At 41.5% G+C, this 16,312-nt stretch overlaps 1 protein-coding gene across 11 annotated transcripts in view; it reads right to left on the bottom strand.

Annotated features, from left to right (window-relative positions):
• Nucleotides 1-9,556: 9,556 nt before the first annotated feature.
• Nucleotides 9,557-16,312, bottom strand: part of R3HDM1 (R3H domain containing 1) — a 203,400-nt gene continuing 196,644 nt past the window's right edge. For all 11 annotated transcript variants that reach the window (XM_059394388.1, XM_059394383.1, XM_059394380.1 and 8 more), the window contains 3 exons: nt 12,156-12,238; nt 11,597-11,681; nt 9,557-10,892 (listed from right to left, as the gene is read on the bottom strand). In XM_059394388.1, the coding sequence (XP_059250371.1) occupies nt 10,534-10,892; nt 11,597-11,681; nt 12,156-12,238 (527 nt within the window). In that variant the 3' untranslated portion in view covers nt 9,557-10,533. The remainder of the gene's footprint in view (nt 10,893-11,596; nt 11,682-12,155; nt 12,239-16,312) is intronic.

Consider the following 16,312-nt stretch of genomic DNA (forward strand, 5'->3'; position numbering starts at 1 on the left):
GGCCACGAGGAAAGACATTGCCAACACTCTGAGAATGACAAAATGGAATAGGGAAAGCACTTGTATGTATGATGACACAAGTCTTATCTTGTGAGATAACTAGGACAGTTACTGTAAGTCAAATGTTGCTTATTGTAGACAAGCTGGAATGGGACCCAGAGCTCAGGCAGAAGAGATACCCTTTCCATTTTAACCAGAAGAAGAGAAAGAAAATAACATTAGACATAAATCCATTTGTAAGTTTTGAGACATGCAATATTCACAAGAAGGTGAATGATTCAGTGCCAGCCCTTTACCATTGCTTGAAAAAGAAGTCAAAGATGGGTTGGTAATATAACCTTGAAATATAAAGTTCTACACCTGCTTTTTAACACCTGCCCCTCCCCCCTTTTTTTAAATCCACAGAAGCTTGCACCTGTTTACCACCAGAGGAGGCTATATGACTTGTATATTGAGAAGCCATTTATATAAAAAACAACTAAAGGGAAAATTATATTCTCTGGTTTTGTTTTTTTCTTGAATGAAAGAGGGAAAAGTGTAAAGATATTAAAATGATAATACAGGGGCGCCTGGGTGGCTCAGTGAGTTGAGCCGCTGCCTTCGGCTCAGGTCATGATCTCAGGGTCCTGGGATCGAGTCCCGCATCGGGCTCTCTGCTCAGCAGGGGCCTGCTTCCTCCTCTCTCTCTCTCTGCCTGCCTCTCTGACTACTTGTGATCTCTCTCTGTCAAATAAATAAATAAAATCTTTAAAAAAAATGATAATACAAAGGATAATCACTTGCCTATAGACCAGTGAGAGAATAGTTTAGTTATAATGTAAGGCTTATAGACTCATGTACATTTAAAAAGGAGAGAAGGAACATTTGAATATATTCCAAACCCCACAACAATCACATTTTCATGAGTAAAGATGGGATGGATTCTTTCCTGGCTTCTTGTAGAGATCCAGGTGAGTAAGACCAATAAAAAGTGGCAGTGACTCTATTAGCAAGGCATAAGGCAGTAATTGAAGTAGGTAAGCCCATGGACTGGAGTTAGGTTTTCCTGGTTCATTTATACAGCCAACACTTACTGTGTGACCTTGGGAAATTTCTTCACCCCTCTCACACTTCAGTTCCCTCACTGATAAATTGGGATAAATATAGAAACTCTCCTTTTACAGCTATTGTCATAAAATAGGGACCTTTGTAAGTGTTGAGCAAGTGCTAGGCACATAGTAATTACCTGCTTTATACATGCTAGCTATTATTTCTGCCTGCCTGCCAAAACCATGCTTCAGAAAAATAAATATGTGCCTTTAAGGATCCGAAGTGTTTGATTCAGCCAGATCACTTCTTCATTTAATTACCAGACTAATATTTATTGAGAAAGGCCTGGTAAGATCTGAGAATGTATTAGTAAACAAAAGCAGTAGTCATTTTTCCTGCTCTGAAAATTGCATGCTGATGGATAGGAAAGCATTAGCAACTAATTGGCCAATTACTCATACAATTACCATTGTGATTAATGCTTCAAAGATAAAGTACGTTAGGGTTAATACTGGCAGGAATGACTTAGTCTGGAGGACTAAAATGGGGAGCTCTGGGGGAAGAGCGGGTTACCCAAAGGAAGTGGTATTTGAGGTAAGATCTGAAGTGTGAGCACAGATTAACCAGAAGTTGGAGGAAAGGTGGCAAGAATAAATGTTCCAGGCAGAGGGTAAGTTACATGTGGAAAAAATCCTCAAATTTCAGTGGCTTAACACAAGAAAGGCTTATTTCTCATTCATTTCACAGACTATGCCGATCAGAGATGTAAAGGGGAATCGGCACATGGGGTTCTGCTCCATATAGTCAAGAACTCTTGAATCTTCCCATCCAGCAGCTGCTTCTTTTCTTGACTATTGCCGTTTCTTGAGATTGCCGTTAGCTCCTCCACATGCGGCCAACAAACAAATTTCAGTGTCTACAGATCACCTGAAATCTTTGTTAAAAAGGTAGATTCCGGGGACACCTGGGTGGCTCAGTGGGTTAAAGCCTCTGCCTTCGACTCAGGTCATGATCTCAGAGTCCTGGGATTGAGTCCCGCATTGGGCTCTCTGCCTGGTGGGGAGTCTGCTTCCTCCTCTCTCTCTGCCTGCTTCTCTGCCTACTTGTAATCTCTCTCTGTCAAGTAGGTAAATAAAATCTTAAAAAAAAAAAAATGTAGATTCTGAATCAAGTAGGTCTGGAGTTGGACCTGAGACTGTGCATTTACATTAAGCCCTCTGGTGATACTGATTAACAGCTAGTTTCTAGCCCCCACTCTGATTAACAAAGACAGAAGGAATGTCTCAGAAGGTTTAGGAACCGGGCATATTCTTCTGCTTATGTTGTTGGCCAAAACAGACACGTGGCCACCTAGGAGCAGAGGACAGGAAACTTAATCTGGCAATGTGCCAGGGAAGAGACACAACTCCACCTCCCATAGTTTGCGGAAAAACAAACTGATCTCTGCCATAGATGGGGAAAAACCCAGTTTCTGGCAGAAGATTACTTTTGTACAGAACTCTGGAGAGGACAATTTGGCATGTTTGTGAAGCTTAGGGAGGTCCAGTGTGACCAGAACATAGGAAGAGAGAGGGCAAGTGCCAGGTAAGTCTAGGCAAGGGTCACAGCATGCAAGACTTAGGAGGTGATGTTAAGGACTTTAGACAGTAGAAAGTCCCTGAAAGGTATTAAACAGGAAAGGGATATGAATAGGATCTGTGTTAAAAAGTTCACCCTGGGGCACCTGGGCGGTCCATTGGGTTAAGCGTCTGACTCTTGGTTTCAGCTCAGAGTTGTGGGATCCAGCCTCATGTCAGGCTCTTGGGCTGAGCAGAGTCTGTTGAGATTCTCTCTCCCTCTCCTTTTGCCCTTCTCCTGCTCACACAAGGATAGTCTGTATCTCTCTCCGTGTCTCTCTCTCTCAAATAAACAATATTTTAAAAAATAATAAAAAATTAAAAATTCACCCTGACTGCAGAGGAAAGAGCACCCAGAACCTGTCACAGATGGCCAGGTACGAAATGGCAGGGATCTTCAGACACGATGTTGCTCTCCTATGCTACCAAAGATAGAAGACATGTTGACTATTCTACCCCATATCTCTGCATGTTTTTGAGCTTCTACTCTCAAATCATACAACTCACACTTTTTTTAAAAAGTAAACTCTATACCCAATGTGGGGCTCACGACCCCAAGATCAAGAGTCACATGCTCTCCTGACTCAGCCAGCCAGGCACCACTGTACAGTCCCCACTTGATTTTCACTGTATTTGCAGTCTTTGTCTAGTCAACATTTATTGAGTCTACTGTATATAAAATTCTACTGGACATTGAGGATGTATGAGACATTATTGCAGTTTTTTTAGGACAGTGTTGTCTCATAGGATTTTCTGCAATGGAGGGAATGTTTTGTAGCTCTCAATTCAGTGCGGTAGCCACTAATCACAGGTGGCTATTGAGCATCTGAAATGTGGCTAGTGCAACTGCAAAACTCAATTTATAGTTAATTTGATTTCAATGTAATTCATTTACTAGCTACATGTGTCTAGTAGTTACCATTTTGGATAATAGAGCTTCAGGAGTTGGAATAAAATGAGAGGATAACTAGCAATTCTTGACAGTACATCATTAAAACCAAATAAGTCACATAAAATAGAATAAACTGTGTTGGGGCGCCTGGATAGCTCAAGTCGGTTGAGAGTCTGACTTTAGCTCAGGTCATGATCCCTAGGTCATGGGATCAAGCCCTATGTCGGGCTCCCTACTCTGCAGGAGAGTCTGCTTCTCCCTCTCCCTCTGCCCCATCCCTGCTTGCATGCGCACATTCTCTCTCTCTCTCTAATAAATAAATGAAATCTTAAAAAAAAAGAATAAACTCTGTTACATACAATTAAGATAGGGATACAGAGTTTAAGGCACAGTCTTCAGAGTTGTAGAAGTGATGAAAAGACTTAATTTGCTGTTTAATCTCTCTAAGCTTCACTAAAATGTAGCTAGTCATACTGACCTCCATGGGTTATTTTCAGAATGAAATGAGATCATATATGCAGTACAGACACAAACAATACAACTATAGGGAATTCTGTGCAGTGCCTGCCTCCTGTCCTTGTTCTCTTAATCCCATTCTCCTGGATGGGAACATGGCTGGTGGAGCCATGAGTCCTATCACAGGTCCTATCACAGCCTCGGTCTCCTGAGCAAAAGGGAAGCTGGGAATTGAGTCATCCTGGCCACTCTTTTGGGGGAAGAAGGACTTGTAATGTGAGAATTTTCCCAAATAGAAGAATAGAAAGGGTATTCAAAAGGTGTCCAAATTTGACAAATGTCCTCAAGAGTGATGTTTTGGTGACAGTGGAATACAGAATAATGTAGACCATAATTATAGAGGAATAACTCAAAGATATTTGTACTGATGTGATACTGTGGGGGCCAAAGTACAAAATGAGTACTTCATTGGCTTTTGTCCATATTAGTTAAAGATGCTTGTTTCTTCTGTTTACATGTGGGGTTAAGGACACTAATGATGTGTTAGAGCTCTGTGATTTTCAACTACTCGTAGGAGTCTTCTCAGGACTCGAGAGAGGTCAGCTTCAGAATTGGGTTGTTGAGTCTTCTCAACACCTGGAATAATAATAGCCTCTTCCTCTCAGGATATCCAGGCAAGTCCTAGTTTAGCCCTGTGCTTAGAGTGACTTCTCCAAAAATAGGGATGCCTTAGTGCTTTGCTACTCCAGGTGTGGTCTGAGTACCAGCAGCATCATTGATTTGGAAATTTGGTAGGAACATGGGATTTTTTTTTTAAAGCTTTTATTTATTTATTTGACAGAGACACAGTGAGAGAGGGAACATAAGCAGGAGAAGTGGGAGAGAGAGAAGCAGGCTCCCTGCTGAGCAGGGAGGCAGTGCTCTATCCCAGGACAATGGGATCATGACCCGAGCCCAGAGCAGATGCTTAAGATGGAGCTACCCAGGTGCTCTGAAATGTGGGGTTCTTGAGCCCTATCCCGGAACTACTGAATGAAGGTTTGCATTCTAAAAGATTACCCAGAGGATTTATATGCACCCTTTATTCCATTTTCTTTTGTGACCAAGCAGCATTGCCGTGGTCTCGGTCATTAAGGAATCAAACTAAGTGCCAAGAGATCCAGAGCACAGCATGTGAGTCATCCTTCTATTCCAGCTTCCAGCCATCTCGGACATCACTTAGTAGGAGAGCTCAAGACCAGCAAAGTGACCACAGCTGGAAGTTAGGATTCTTCTGATCCTCTTTGTCATTAAATATTTGTTGAACAACTAACAGGTGCTTGGGAATACAGCCACAAGCAAGATAGGCAAGATCTCTGATCTCATTAAATTTATACTCTAGTCATAGACAGAAAACAAAGAAAAGACCCAATAGTGACAAATGACACGCAAAAAAATTGATATAAAATGATACATATATAAGGTGATTGGGTGGCTAGTAAAGAGCTCTCTTTAAAGGAGTAGGCTTGGCAGAGTTCACGGGAAGAGCATTCCAGGTAGAAGGAACAGCAAGTACAGATACTCTGGATGGTATAAGATCAGAGACTCGGCAGGGCTAGATCACGTAGAGTTCTGTAAGCCAAGATAAATATTTGCTATTTGGTAATAGCCATTGAGGTTTTTTGGCAGGGGAATTATCATTTACGTCATTCTGGCGATGTGAGGACATGGGAGCAAGAGTGGAAGCTGGGAGGCTGGGTAGGGAGGCCATTCCAGTGGTTCAAACACTAGATGTTGATAGCTTGGATTAGGTGGGGATAATGGAGATGAAGAGAGGTCAGCTTCAGAACTGGGTTGGGAGACAGAGTCAATGAGACTTTTTTGATCTATTTGTGTTTGTGGTAAATTGTTTCCAAAGATGGTTGCTGCCATGTCTTTCACCCTACATGCCTCTGCTGTGGGCTGGCTCCAAGACTTTGTTTTAGTAGTAGAATGCAAAAGAAATGACATTCTGGGACTCCAAGACTGGGTTTTAAGAGGCCTTTAATTATACAACCATTAAAAAAAAAAAAAAAAAAAAGGAAGGAAATCCTGCCATTTTCAAAACATGGATGAACCTTGAGGGTATTATGCTAAATAAAACGAGTCAGAGAAGGACAAATACTCTATGATCTCACTTAAAAAACCCCTTACAGAAACCAGTCATCCTGGGGTGGGGGGCCATGGATAAAGGTGATCGAATGTTCAGCGTGGTGACAAGTCCAGGCTCTGCTGTTGGAGAAGCCACATGGACACAGCTTCCTCAAGGAGAGAGAGACTCCCCATCATAGTTCACAGATGTGAACGAGACCATTCTGGAACTTCAGGTCCAGCCCATCTTGAGCTGAGGGCAGCTAATTTCAAGTAGAGAGGAGCTGAGCCATCCTTTTTGAAGTCCACCCAAATTCCTGACCCATAGGATTGTTGCTTTAAAGCATTCAATTCTGGGTGGTTTGTTAAACAGAAAGGGATAACTGAAACAGTCTAGGATTTTTCAAGGGGTACTGGGAAGATCATGTAGCTAATAATTTATCTATTTCAATACTTTCACCTCCCTTTGCTAAGAACCAACTTCTATTCTTACAGAAGTTCCTACTATCTTTTCATTATACATTTCCAATATTCTTATGCTGGTGAAATCACACCAAAATGATCCCAAGTATAGACACAAAAGGGGAAAATAACTGAAATGTAATATGTAGCCTAAGCATATTTAGGCATGGGGTAAATTAAAGGGCAACCATACCTCCCTGTTTCTAGACTAGTAAAGGGCTACATCTAGGCTTCATGTTTTCATGTGAGCTTCTGGTTTTCTTTTAGCATCAACTCATAAGTCTTCTAGAATTCCAAGCAACATGGGGTTAGATTTGAATCACACCAGCATGTATAGAGCACTTTGGTGCTGCCACCATACTGGACCCTAGTAGGAGATGGAGTTTGTGCTTTCTGCTTTTGAGGACTAGACATACCGTATTTCATTATGTAGGCAGGTAGTATACTGGGATAGGGGAACTGGCTGCCTTCACAAAGGCTCTGTGGCTGGCCTCTGTTAAAGTCTTACACTTGCATTTTTTCTGTTGCTGATGACACGTGGAGAACCCAGCTTCTGCAGCTAACTGTGGATGTATTGGCAATATAGGTTCTACTGAGACCAGTGTTTGCCTACTATTCCCAGGCTGCAGTCTCCTCCCGTGGATCAGAACAATGGCTAGCTTGGGTGAGGGTTCAGACACCTATTTTGTTAGCTCAGAGGACAAGCTGATGATTAATTACTGCTGGCACCATGGCAAACACACTTTGTGCTCTAGACTCACAAACACATACCCAATATATTCATGTTCTTCATGGATCAAGGGCTCAAAACATTAAGCTACATCCTCAGCTTTCTAATACATAAACTGGAAGTAGACCAAAATTTGTAAAGTGACCTCTATCATTCCAAAAAAAGAGGCTGCTGGCGCTATTATTGGCATAGGCAAGAATGGCCTGTTTTATTGGCAAAAGTACTATCTGTCCCGAAATACAGTCAGTGCTCTGAGAAAATCCACAGCCAAAGCTGTGGGACATTTGAAGCTATCTTTAGGAAGGCTTAAAGTCTGGGCCAAATCACATCTTAAAAGCTTCCTGCGTGTGCTTCTTCCTCCCACCATTTTTCTGTAGGTGAAATCAGATTCTAGAGGATCAAAAAGAACAGGGGAATATAGTCTATGGAAGGTGTGCATATTTTTTATAATAATGGGGGTTTGCCAATATTCCCATGTGATTGTCAGGGAACTGCAGGGGTGGTGGCGGGGTGGCTAAGAACTGACTTCACAATAGCTTTGCTCTGGTTTCTGACCCATTTTCTCTGAGCAGGGTTAAACCAAGGGTTTAAAAAATAAACAAAAAACAGGCTTTAATGTATAGCATGGTCAGTATAGTTAATAGTACTTTATTGTATATTTGAAAGTTGCTAAGAGAATATGTTTTAAAAGTTCCCATCCCACATAAAGGGCACCCAGTTAAGTGGCTCTTGATTTGGGCTCAGGTCATGATCTCATGGTTGTGAGATTGGGCCTGCGACAGGTTCTGTTCTGGGCGTGGAGCCTGCTTATTAAGATTCTCCTTCTCCCTCTGGCTGCCCCCTCCATCCCCGCTGCCTGTGTGGGCTCTCTCCCTCTCAAAAAAGAGTTCTCATCAAAAAAAAAAAAAAGTTCTCATCACGCACACAAAACTGGTAACTACACGAAGTGATAGATGTTACCTAGATATTGTGGTGAGCATTTTGCAATGCGTACAAATATCAAATCATTATGTTGTATACCTGAACTAATCTAATGTTGCATGTCAATTATATATTAAAAAAACACTTAATGATGAATCTCAGACCTGTCCCCTGAAACAAAAATACATATATGTTAAAAAATAACAACAACAACAACAACAAAAAAACCCAAACCACTTCAGTTTACCAGGAATCCTATTGCAGGAGTCAAATATTCAGAGAACTGAAATAAACTAGTAGGTGGTGGTTTTTGGTCTCCATCTCCCATGTATGATGACTAAGTAATAAATTCTTGCTGTAGTGCTGGCCCTGTGTATCCTCTCCTTTGACTCTCTCCAGTCAAAAATAATAAAAATTCAACTGGTCTTGGCAGTGAGGCACTTTCACAGTGCTCATTCTTACTTTTTCTGTGCATGGCTCCTTAATCTGACATGGTTCAAAGGCAGCTCCAATTTCTCCCAGGAGTAAAGTATTCAACATCAGAATGTACCAGCTCTCGAGGAGGCCTGGGATTCCCTGAGACCAAGTAGGGCTTCACAAAAGCTTTAGAGTGAGTGAGCATCTGTGCCAGAATCTGGGAACACCTGCTGCTCTTAAGTCACAAAGTCAACCTTTAGTCTGGGCTAGAAGAAAACCAGGCTCCAGGCAAGTGGCAGATGGCAGACACTCCTACTTTTTGGGTGTCACAAGCAGTCTGACTGTGCTCGGCTAGCAAATGGAAAAAGCTTTTTATAAAGCAGTTGAGCTAAACTGGACAATGGGGTGCTCAATATATCAGCTAAAATCACGGATTCTTTATCCAAACAAACACATGTTCTATTTTCAGTTGTCTGACTGTAAGTATATTCATATTCAAAACTGTCTTTAATTGATTGGTATTAACCTTATGATAGAACAAAATGACAGGAATCCCTCCCACCAATAAAGTAATGCTTTGTAGAACTTTTGAAAAATAAATGGGTTTACTGCCTACCATGTTTTATAAATTTAAAATTGAAATCTCCAAGATGGGTTAAGTCTTCAATACTGATACTCATTTAAAAAAGTGTTTTGGGGGCACCTGGGTAGCTCAGTGGGTTAAGCCTCTGCCTTCTGCTCAGGTCATGATCTCAGGGTCCTGGGATTGAGCCCCACGTCGGGCTCTCTGCTCAGCAGAGAGCCTGCTTCCCCCTCTTTCTCTGCCTGCCTCTCTGCCTACTTGTGACAGCTCTCTGTCAAATAAGTAAATAAAATCTTAAAAAAAAAAAAGATGTTTTTAATTTACAAAAGACAAAGTGGGTCTATATTTGTAAACATTTATTCTCTTGAACTGAAAAAGGCTTGCATCAGCACACATTGTACAGCCTTGCAAATTACACAGAAATTGAAAAAAAGGTTCCTTGTTCATAAGTGCAATGAATCCTTGATGTCCAGTGATCCGCTGCAAACAATGAAAACAAATCTTAAACCACTTAAGAAGTTTCCAGCACTCATCAAATGCATTTCCTTAGGTGACAAAAAATCCACAAGGAGGGGAATGCAAATAAGTGGCATTTAGTTATCAGAGGGACACTTAAAAAAAAAAAAAAAGTGGAAGTATTTTCCTGCCTAAAATTATTCCTATTCCCCTTTGAATCTAAGTGTTAAGAACATAATTTACTTTACACTCAATGTTCATACTACCTAAATGAATAAGGAAAGGACCCTATGAAGGAGCTCTGTATTTTCTGAAAATTTTTTCTGTGTTTAGAGATACAGGGGAAGAGTAATCTTCTATTTATGGGCTCTCCTTAGGCACCCTCCAGCCCTCCAAGAAAGACAGAACATGGTTTTGACTTGGTTATTCCACTCCTGCATTCTTTTCCCCCCAAATTCTATGTTGGGTCACATTGTGCTGGTTGCAAAAAAGAAATACAGGTTGCAACTGGTTGTAATCATTTTGAAGAATAATTTGCTGTACAATAGAGCTTTGGATCTGATACAAGAATTCAGAAATATAAAACAAAATAACTATAAAAGTTAGGAGGCATTTGAACAGCATTTCCTCAGAAAAAGCTGCTAACTCTGTATCATTCTGATGTGGATTCCTACAGTCATTTGGGGTGAAATGTGTACTTCTCCCCCTTTGCTGAATCACTGGCCTGTCTTCAAAAGCTATAACGCCATGACCACACGTCCTAGGAGTCTCTATCATGTTAACAGAAGCTCCAAATACCAAGCCAATTAAAGATGGGTGAGGACAGGGGTATCATAAAGGCCAAGGGTCCAAGGTGGCTCTGTTACTGAGAACTTGCCCTTTCCAGAATGTGAAAGTCATAGTGCTTCTTGCTTGTTCTCAGCTTAAACTTGTTAACCGAGTTAATTTGTTTCTTCAATGCATTCTGTGCAGCTGAAATGGAGGGGAATGTGGCTAAGACGGTGTATGTGGAGGCCAAGTCACTGGGTTTAGAGCGTTCAGGGTTGACAGTGTTGTCCCCGCTACCACAGCAGAGGGGGTGACGACGCAGCTGGGGCTGGGATTGAGGGTCCCGGAGCCACCGGATCTTGGCGCCAATTTTAAAGAGTTCCCCAAAAAGCTTCTCAGCTTCCATGCGAGTTATTCCATCTGGTAGTTCAGTAATTTCCAAGACCTTCCCAACTAGAATGGAAAAGGTGTAGAATTAATAATCCCTGTAACTAAGATGGTGGGCAAAAAGTACTGAAGACCCAGATATCACATAAGAAATGAACGGGATTTTGTGAAACCCTTCAAACCCCACAAAACTATAATTATGGCCGTCTTTTAAAGCACTCCTACTTAGCCCTAAGGCAGGGGGTGTAGAGCTAATAGTATTAAACTACCCATCTCAGTCCTGGCTGTTAGCTGTACATAGAAAACACAGCATTGTATAGTGGATTCTCTAAGTTAGGTGTGTGTTCTTGGGCTGTTTCCTGAATAAAACAGCACTTGCCATAACCCCCAAAGCTGCTGAGTGCCCTCTGAAAGCCCTCTGCCACAGAAAGGCAGTTATCTGTCCATCAGACTGTCTCTGCGTGGGTGGAAGGACTACTTCCTTTCTCCAAGGACACAGAAGCAAAGAGTGTCATTCTGCCTGTTCCTTTCACACATAACTTTTCCTTTTGGTCCCTTCGTCCTTCCTAAATCCTCCTGCACCTAACTGCACTCTGAAATCTGAAATAAGACAAAAGAATGTATTTTAAGAGCCCTATATAACAGACAGCACCATTTCTTGTAACATATAGGACAGGATTTTAGGAAGCAGAAAGCCCCTTTCTGTTTAAAGACTGTTGAACTGGTCAGCAGTTTGTGGAACCACATCCAGTTGCCTCTCAGGGACATACCTGCTTCTCCGGCACCAAGATCAGTGGATGCAGCTTTTTTAGCTTGTTTCCTTCCTCGGTTTCCATGCCTGTTGCCAGACTGACCCTGAAAACCCACAATCAGATGAGAAATAAAATTCATAGTGCTGAAAAATATAACTGTGATGTTTAAACACTTAACACCTAAACATACTCAGTCTGGATTTTGTACTTCAGCAGAAAAAATTCAAACACATACCCTTGTGGCAATGGCATTTCTGTCCCTCACTATGACCAGTCACTTGTCGTCTTTCATAAGCAAGGGTGCCCTGACGCCCCAGCACTGTCCACCGCCCTATTTGGAGTGCACGAGTGTGTGACTGCTCATGCAAATAGCACATCACCTTCTCCCTTGCCTGCTCTCAGCCGGGCCAGACCCAGACTCAATGCAGCCAGATGACACTGATAACTCAGCTGGCTGAGGCACACGGGTCTCCCTTGTGACTGCCAACAGGTGGGCCCAGGCCGCCTACACTCTCCACCACCCAAGTATGCTTTTCTGCCAACCAAGCCTAGGTCGTCAGACAGCTAGCTTTCACACCTGTTGGGCTGGAATGTGTCCGTGCAGAACAGCAGGAGGGTTGTACTGCAGAGGCTGGCCAAGTAACGGATATTTGGCATCTCCTGAAAGTCAATAACAAAACATTTCTAAGTTGTTCTCTGCTCAGTTATAAAAGTACATCCCAAAGTTTTCTAAATTGTCCAAAATAGTTCAGATTTGTTAGAATAAAAAAAGTGTAGGAATGACACACACACACACACACACACACACACACACACACAAATATATATATATATATATATTTTACTTTTTTTAGATTTTTTACTTTTATTTATTTGAAACAGAGAGAGATCACAAGTATGCAGAGAGGCAGGCATAGAGAAAGAGAGGAGAAAGCAGGCTCCCCGGTGAGCAGAGAGCCCGATGCGGGCCTTGATCCCAGGACCCTGAGATCACGATCTGAGCCGAAGACAGAGGCTTAAGCCACTGAGCCACCCAGGTGCCCGGTACTGACATATTTTTAAAAAGGATGAAAAGTTTCCATTTTCCCTTTAAAGAGCTGGGGTAAACTTCTGAGAGGAATGAAGACTAATAACAGTGGCTATAGAGGAAGGTAAGTGGTGGGAACTGGGTGGAAAGGGGATAGGATAGAGAGAAACTTCCCTAATTTACCTTAATATTTGATACAAAATCCTCCAAAATAAGTCTAATACCCATTCCACCCACTTGAAATGCTAAAATCCACATTTTCTATGATGGTTAAAAATTGATATAACTGGGCGCCTGGGTGGCTCAGTGGGTTAAAGCCTCTGCCTTCGGCTCAGGTCGTGATCTCAGGGTCCTGGGAGACCTGCATCAGACTCTCTGCTCAGCGGAAAGCCTGCTTTCTCCTTTCTCTCTGACTGCCTCTCTGCCTCCTTGTGATCTCTCTCTCTCTCTGTCAAATAAATAAATAAAATCTTTAAAAAAATTGATATAACTTATATTTCAGAAGAAGGAAAAATCCTGGAAAAACATTAAGCTATCTACCCAAAGTCACACTGCTTTTTAAAAAAAGACATTTTTTTTTCCCAGTAATCTCTACACCCAAGGTGGGGCTCAAACCCATAACCCCGACCTCCAGAGTTGCATGTTCTACTGAATGAGCCAGCTCATTTGTATTAATTTGTATTAATTACTACAAATATGTGCACTTATACCTTTATATATACTCCTTACAAACATTTCTTTTAAAGTTAATTTATTTTGGGGTGCCTGGGTGGCTCAGTTGGTTAAACATATGACTCTTGATTTCAGCTCAGGTCTTGATCTCAGGATTGTAATATCAAGCCACTCCACACCGTGTGGAGCCTGTTTAAGATTCTCTTTCCCTCAAGAGAGGAAAAAATAAAACAAGATGAAATGAAAGAGGGAGACTAACCATAAGACATTCTTTTTTTTTTTTTTTTAAGATTTTATTTATTTATTTGACAGAGAGAGAGATCACAAGTAGGCAGAGAGGCAGGCAGAGAGAGAGAGGAGGAAGCAGGCTCCCTGCTGAGCAGAGAGCCCGATGCGGGACTCGATCCCAGGACCCTGAGATCATGACCTGAGCTGAAGGCAGTGGCTTAACCCACTGAGCCACCCAGGCGCCCCACCATAAGACATTCTTAATCACAGGAAAGAAACTGAAGGTTGTTGGGGAGCATAGTGGAGGGATGGGGTAACTGGGTGACAGACATTAAGGAGGGCATGTGATGTAATGAGCACTGGGTATTATATAAGACTGACAAATCACAGGCCTGTACCTCTGAAACCAGTAATACATTATATATTAATTAATTGAATTTAAATAAAAAAGTTAAATAGGGGCGCCTGGGTGGCTCAGTGGGTTAAGCCGCTGCCTTCGGCTGAGGTCATGATCTCAGGGTCCTGGGATCGAGTCCCGCATCGGGCTCTCTGCTCAGCAGGGAGCCTGCTCCCCGCCCCCTCTCTGCCTGCCTCTCTGCCTACTTGTGATCTGTCTCTGTCAAATAAATAAATAAAATCTTTAAAAAAAAAAAAAGTTAAATAAAACAAATATAATGCCATTGGAGGGAAAAATTCTTTCTCCCTCTCCCTCTGTCACTCCTCATCACCTCTATCTCCCTCTCAAAAAAAAAAAAGAAAAGAGAGAAAGAGAGAGAGAGAGAGAAAGAGAACAAAAGTTCTAAATAAAAAAAAACAAAAACAAAACAAAACAAAAAAAACAAACAAACTCTAAGGGCACCTGGGTGGCTCAGTGTCAGTGGGTTAAAGCCTCTGCCTTCGGCTCAGGTCATGATCCTGGGATCAAAGGTCCTGGGATCGAGCCCCATACCGGGCTCTCTGCTTGGCAGGAAGCCTGCTTACCCCTCTCTCTCTGCCTGTTTCTTTGCCTACTTGTGATCTGTCTGTCAAATAAATAAATAAAATCTTAAAAAAAAAATAATCTCTACATCCATTGTGGGGCTTGAACTCATGACTGAGATCGAGAGTTAAGCTCTTTCAGCTGAGCCAGCCAGGTACCCATTACAAACATTTTTATAGTCTTAACCAATGGGTATATTTACACTTTAGGTCTTGGGTCTAGTCTTAAACACTCTTTAAAGGGATTAATAAATGCTGATCGCAAAAACCTTGTCCTGGAGAATGTTTTCATTTGTTAATATTCTCATTTTAGGGGCAACTGGGTGGCTCAGTCGGTTAAGTGTCTGACTCTTGATTTGGTCATCACCTCAGCCAGAGGTAGAGCCCTACATCAGGCTCCACGCTCAGCGGGGAGTCTGCTTGAGGATTCTTCTTCCATCCATACCACCCCTGCTACCCACTCTCACATGTGTACTATCTCTCTAAAATAAATAAATCTTAAAAAAAATCTTCTCATTTTATTTTAACCGTAAGTTTCCCAATTCACTACATTCTGCATTTGAAAGGGGATTATGCATAGGTGCTAGAAAAACACTTCAGGGAATCATACATCCCTTCTCCTATAAGCTTCCTAACAGAGAAAAGGAAGGTATAGACTTCTCTCTACTCTATGGAGCTCTTTTCAGATGGACAGTGTGAAGGTGCTAGGGCAGCTCCCTGGCAGGACACACCCATGACACACTTGCTCCTTCCCAAGCACTATCTGAAGGGCAGATATGCCATGGTGGCTTGATGTTGAGATCAGAGAAGCATGAAGATTCATACAAAACAGTGCAAAAGAGTCAGAATTATGTTTAGACCCATGGAGCAGTATACTTTTGAAATATGGAGTTGAGCTGTAGACAGCAATAATCAAAGATTCCTCCCTATAGGCCATGCTGTGCTTCTCTTGGGGCACTCGTACTAGACCATGTATCTGGTAGTACCATATTGCCATATACTGTTTAAATTCATTATTTATAACATGTTCTATTTTTCTAAATTATTAAAGTATGTGGCTTTGTAGAAAATTTGGAAACAGAATTACAAAGGAGAAAATAAAAACCTCTCTGGTAATTCCATCACTTTAACATTTTGGCGTGTATTTTTTCAGTGTTTGTTCTACTTATGCACACATGTGCATATATATATATATATATATATATATATATATATATATATATAATATATATTTTAAAGATTTTACTTATTTGAGAAAGAGTGTGTGATCAGGGGTGGGGAGGAACAGAGGGAGAGAGAGAAGCATGATCTCCCTGAAATCATGACCTGAGCTAAAGGCAGATGCTTAACCAACTGAGCCACCCAGGTGGCTCTATAAGTCTTTAAAAAATTGAGACAATAATTTACGTAAAATAAAATGCACATCTTTAGTATTGGGTCTGATGAATTCTAACAATTGTAGAAGTCCATGTAATCACAACCCCAAAAAGACAATGAATGCTTCCATTCCCTGAAAAAATGTTCCCTCAACTCCTTACTAGTCAATTCCATATCCCATCCACATCACTACCTGATATCTAACATCATAGCTTAGTTTGCCTATTACTGGATTTCATTTAATTAGAATTGCACATTAGATCTTCTTTTTGTGTCTGACTTGTTTTTTGCTTAACAAGACTCTGAACTTCATCAATGCTGTTGCACGTCAGTTTGCTTTGTTCATTCAAACTGTTGATCAATATTTCATTTTAAGGATGCCTTACAATCTGTTTAATAGTCTTTGGTTGGTGGACATGAGGTCGTGTCCAGTTTGGGCAATTATAATAAGG

This window comes from Mustela nigripes, chromosome 3 (assembly GCF_022355385.1).
Source record: "Mustela nigripes isolate SB6536 chromosome 3, MUSNIG.SB6536, whole genome shotgun sequence".
NCBI classification, from domain to species: Eukaryota; Metazoa; Chordata; class Mammalia; order Carnivora; family Mustelidae; genus Mustela; species Mustela nigripes.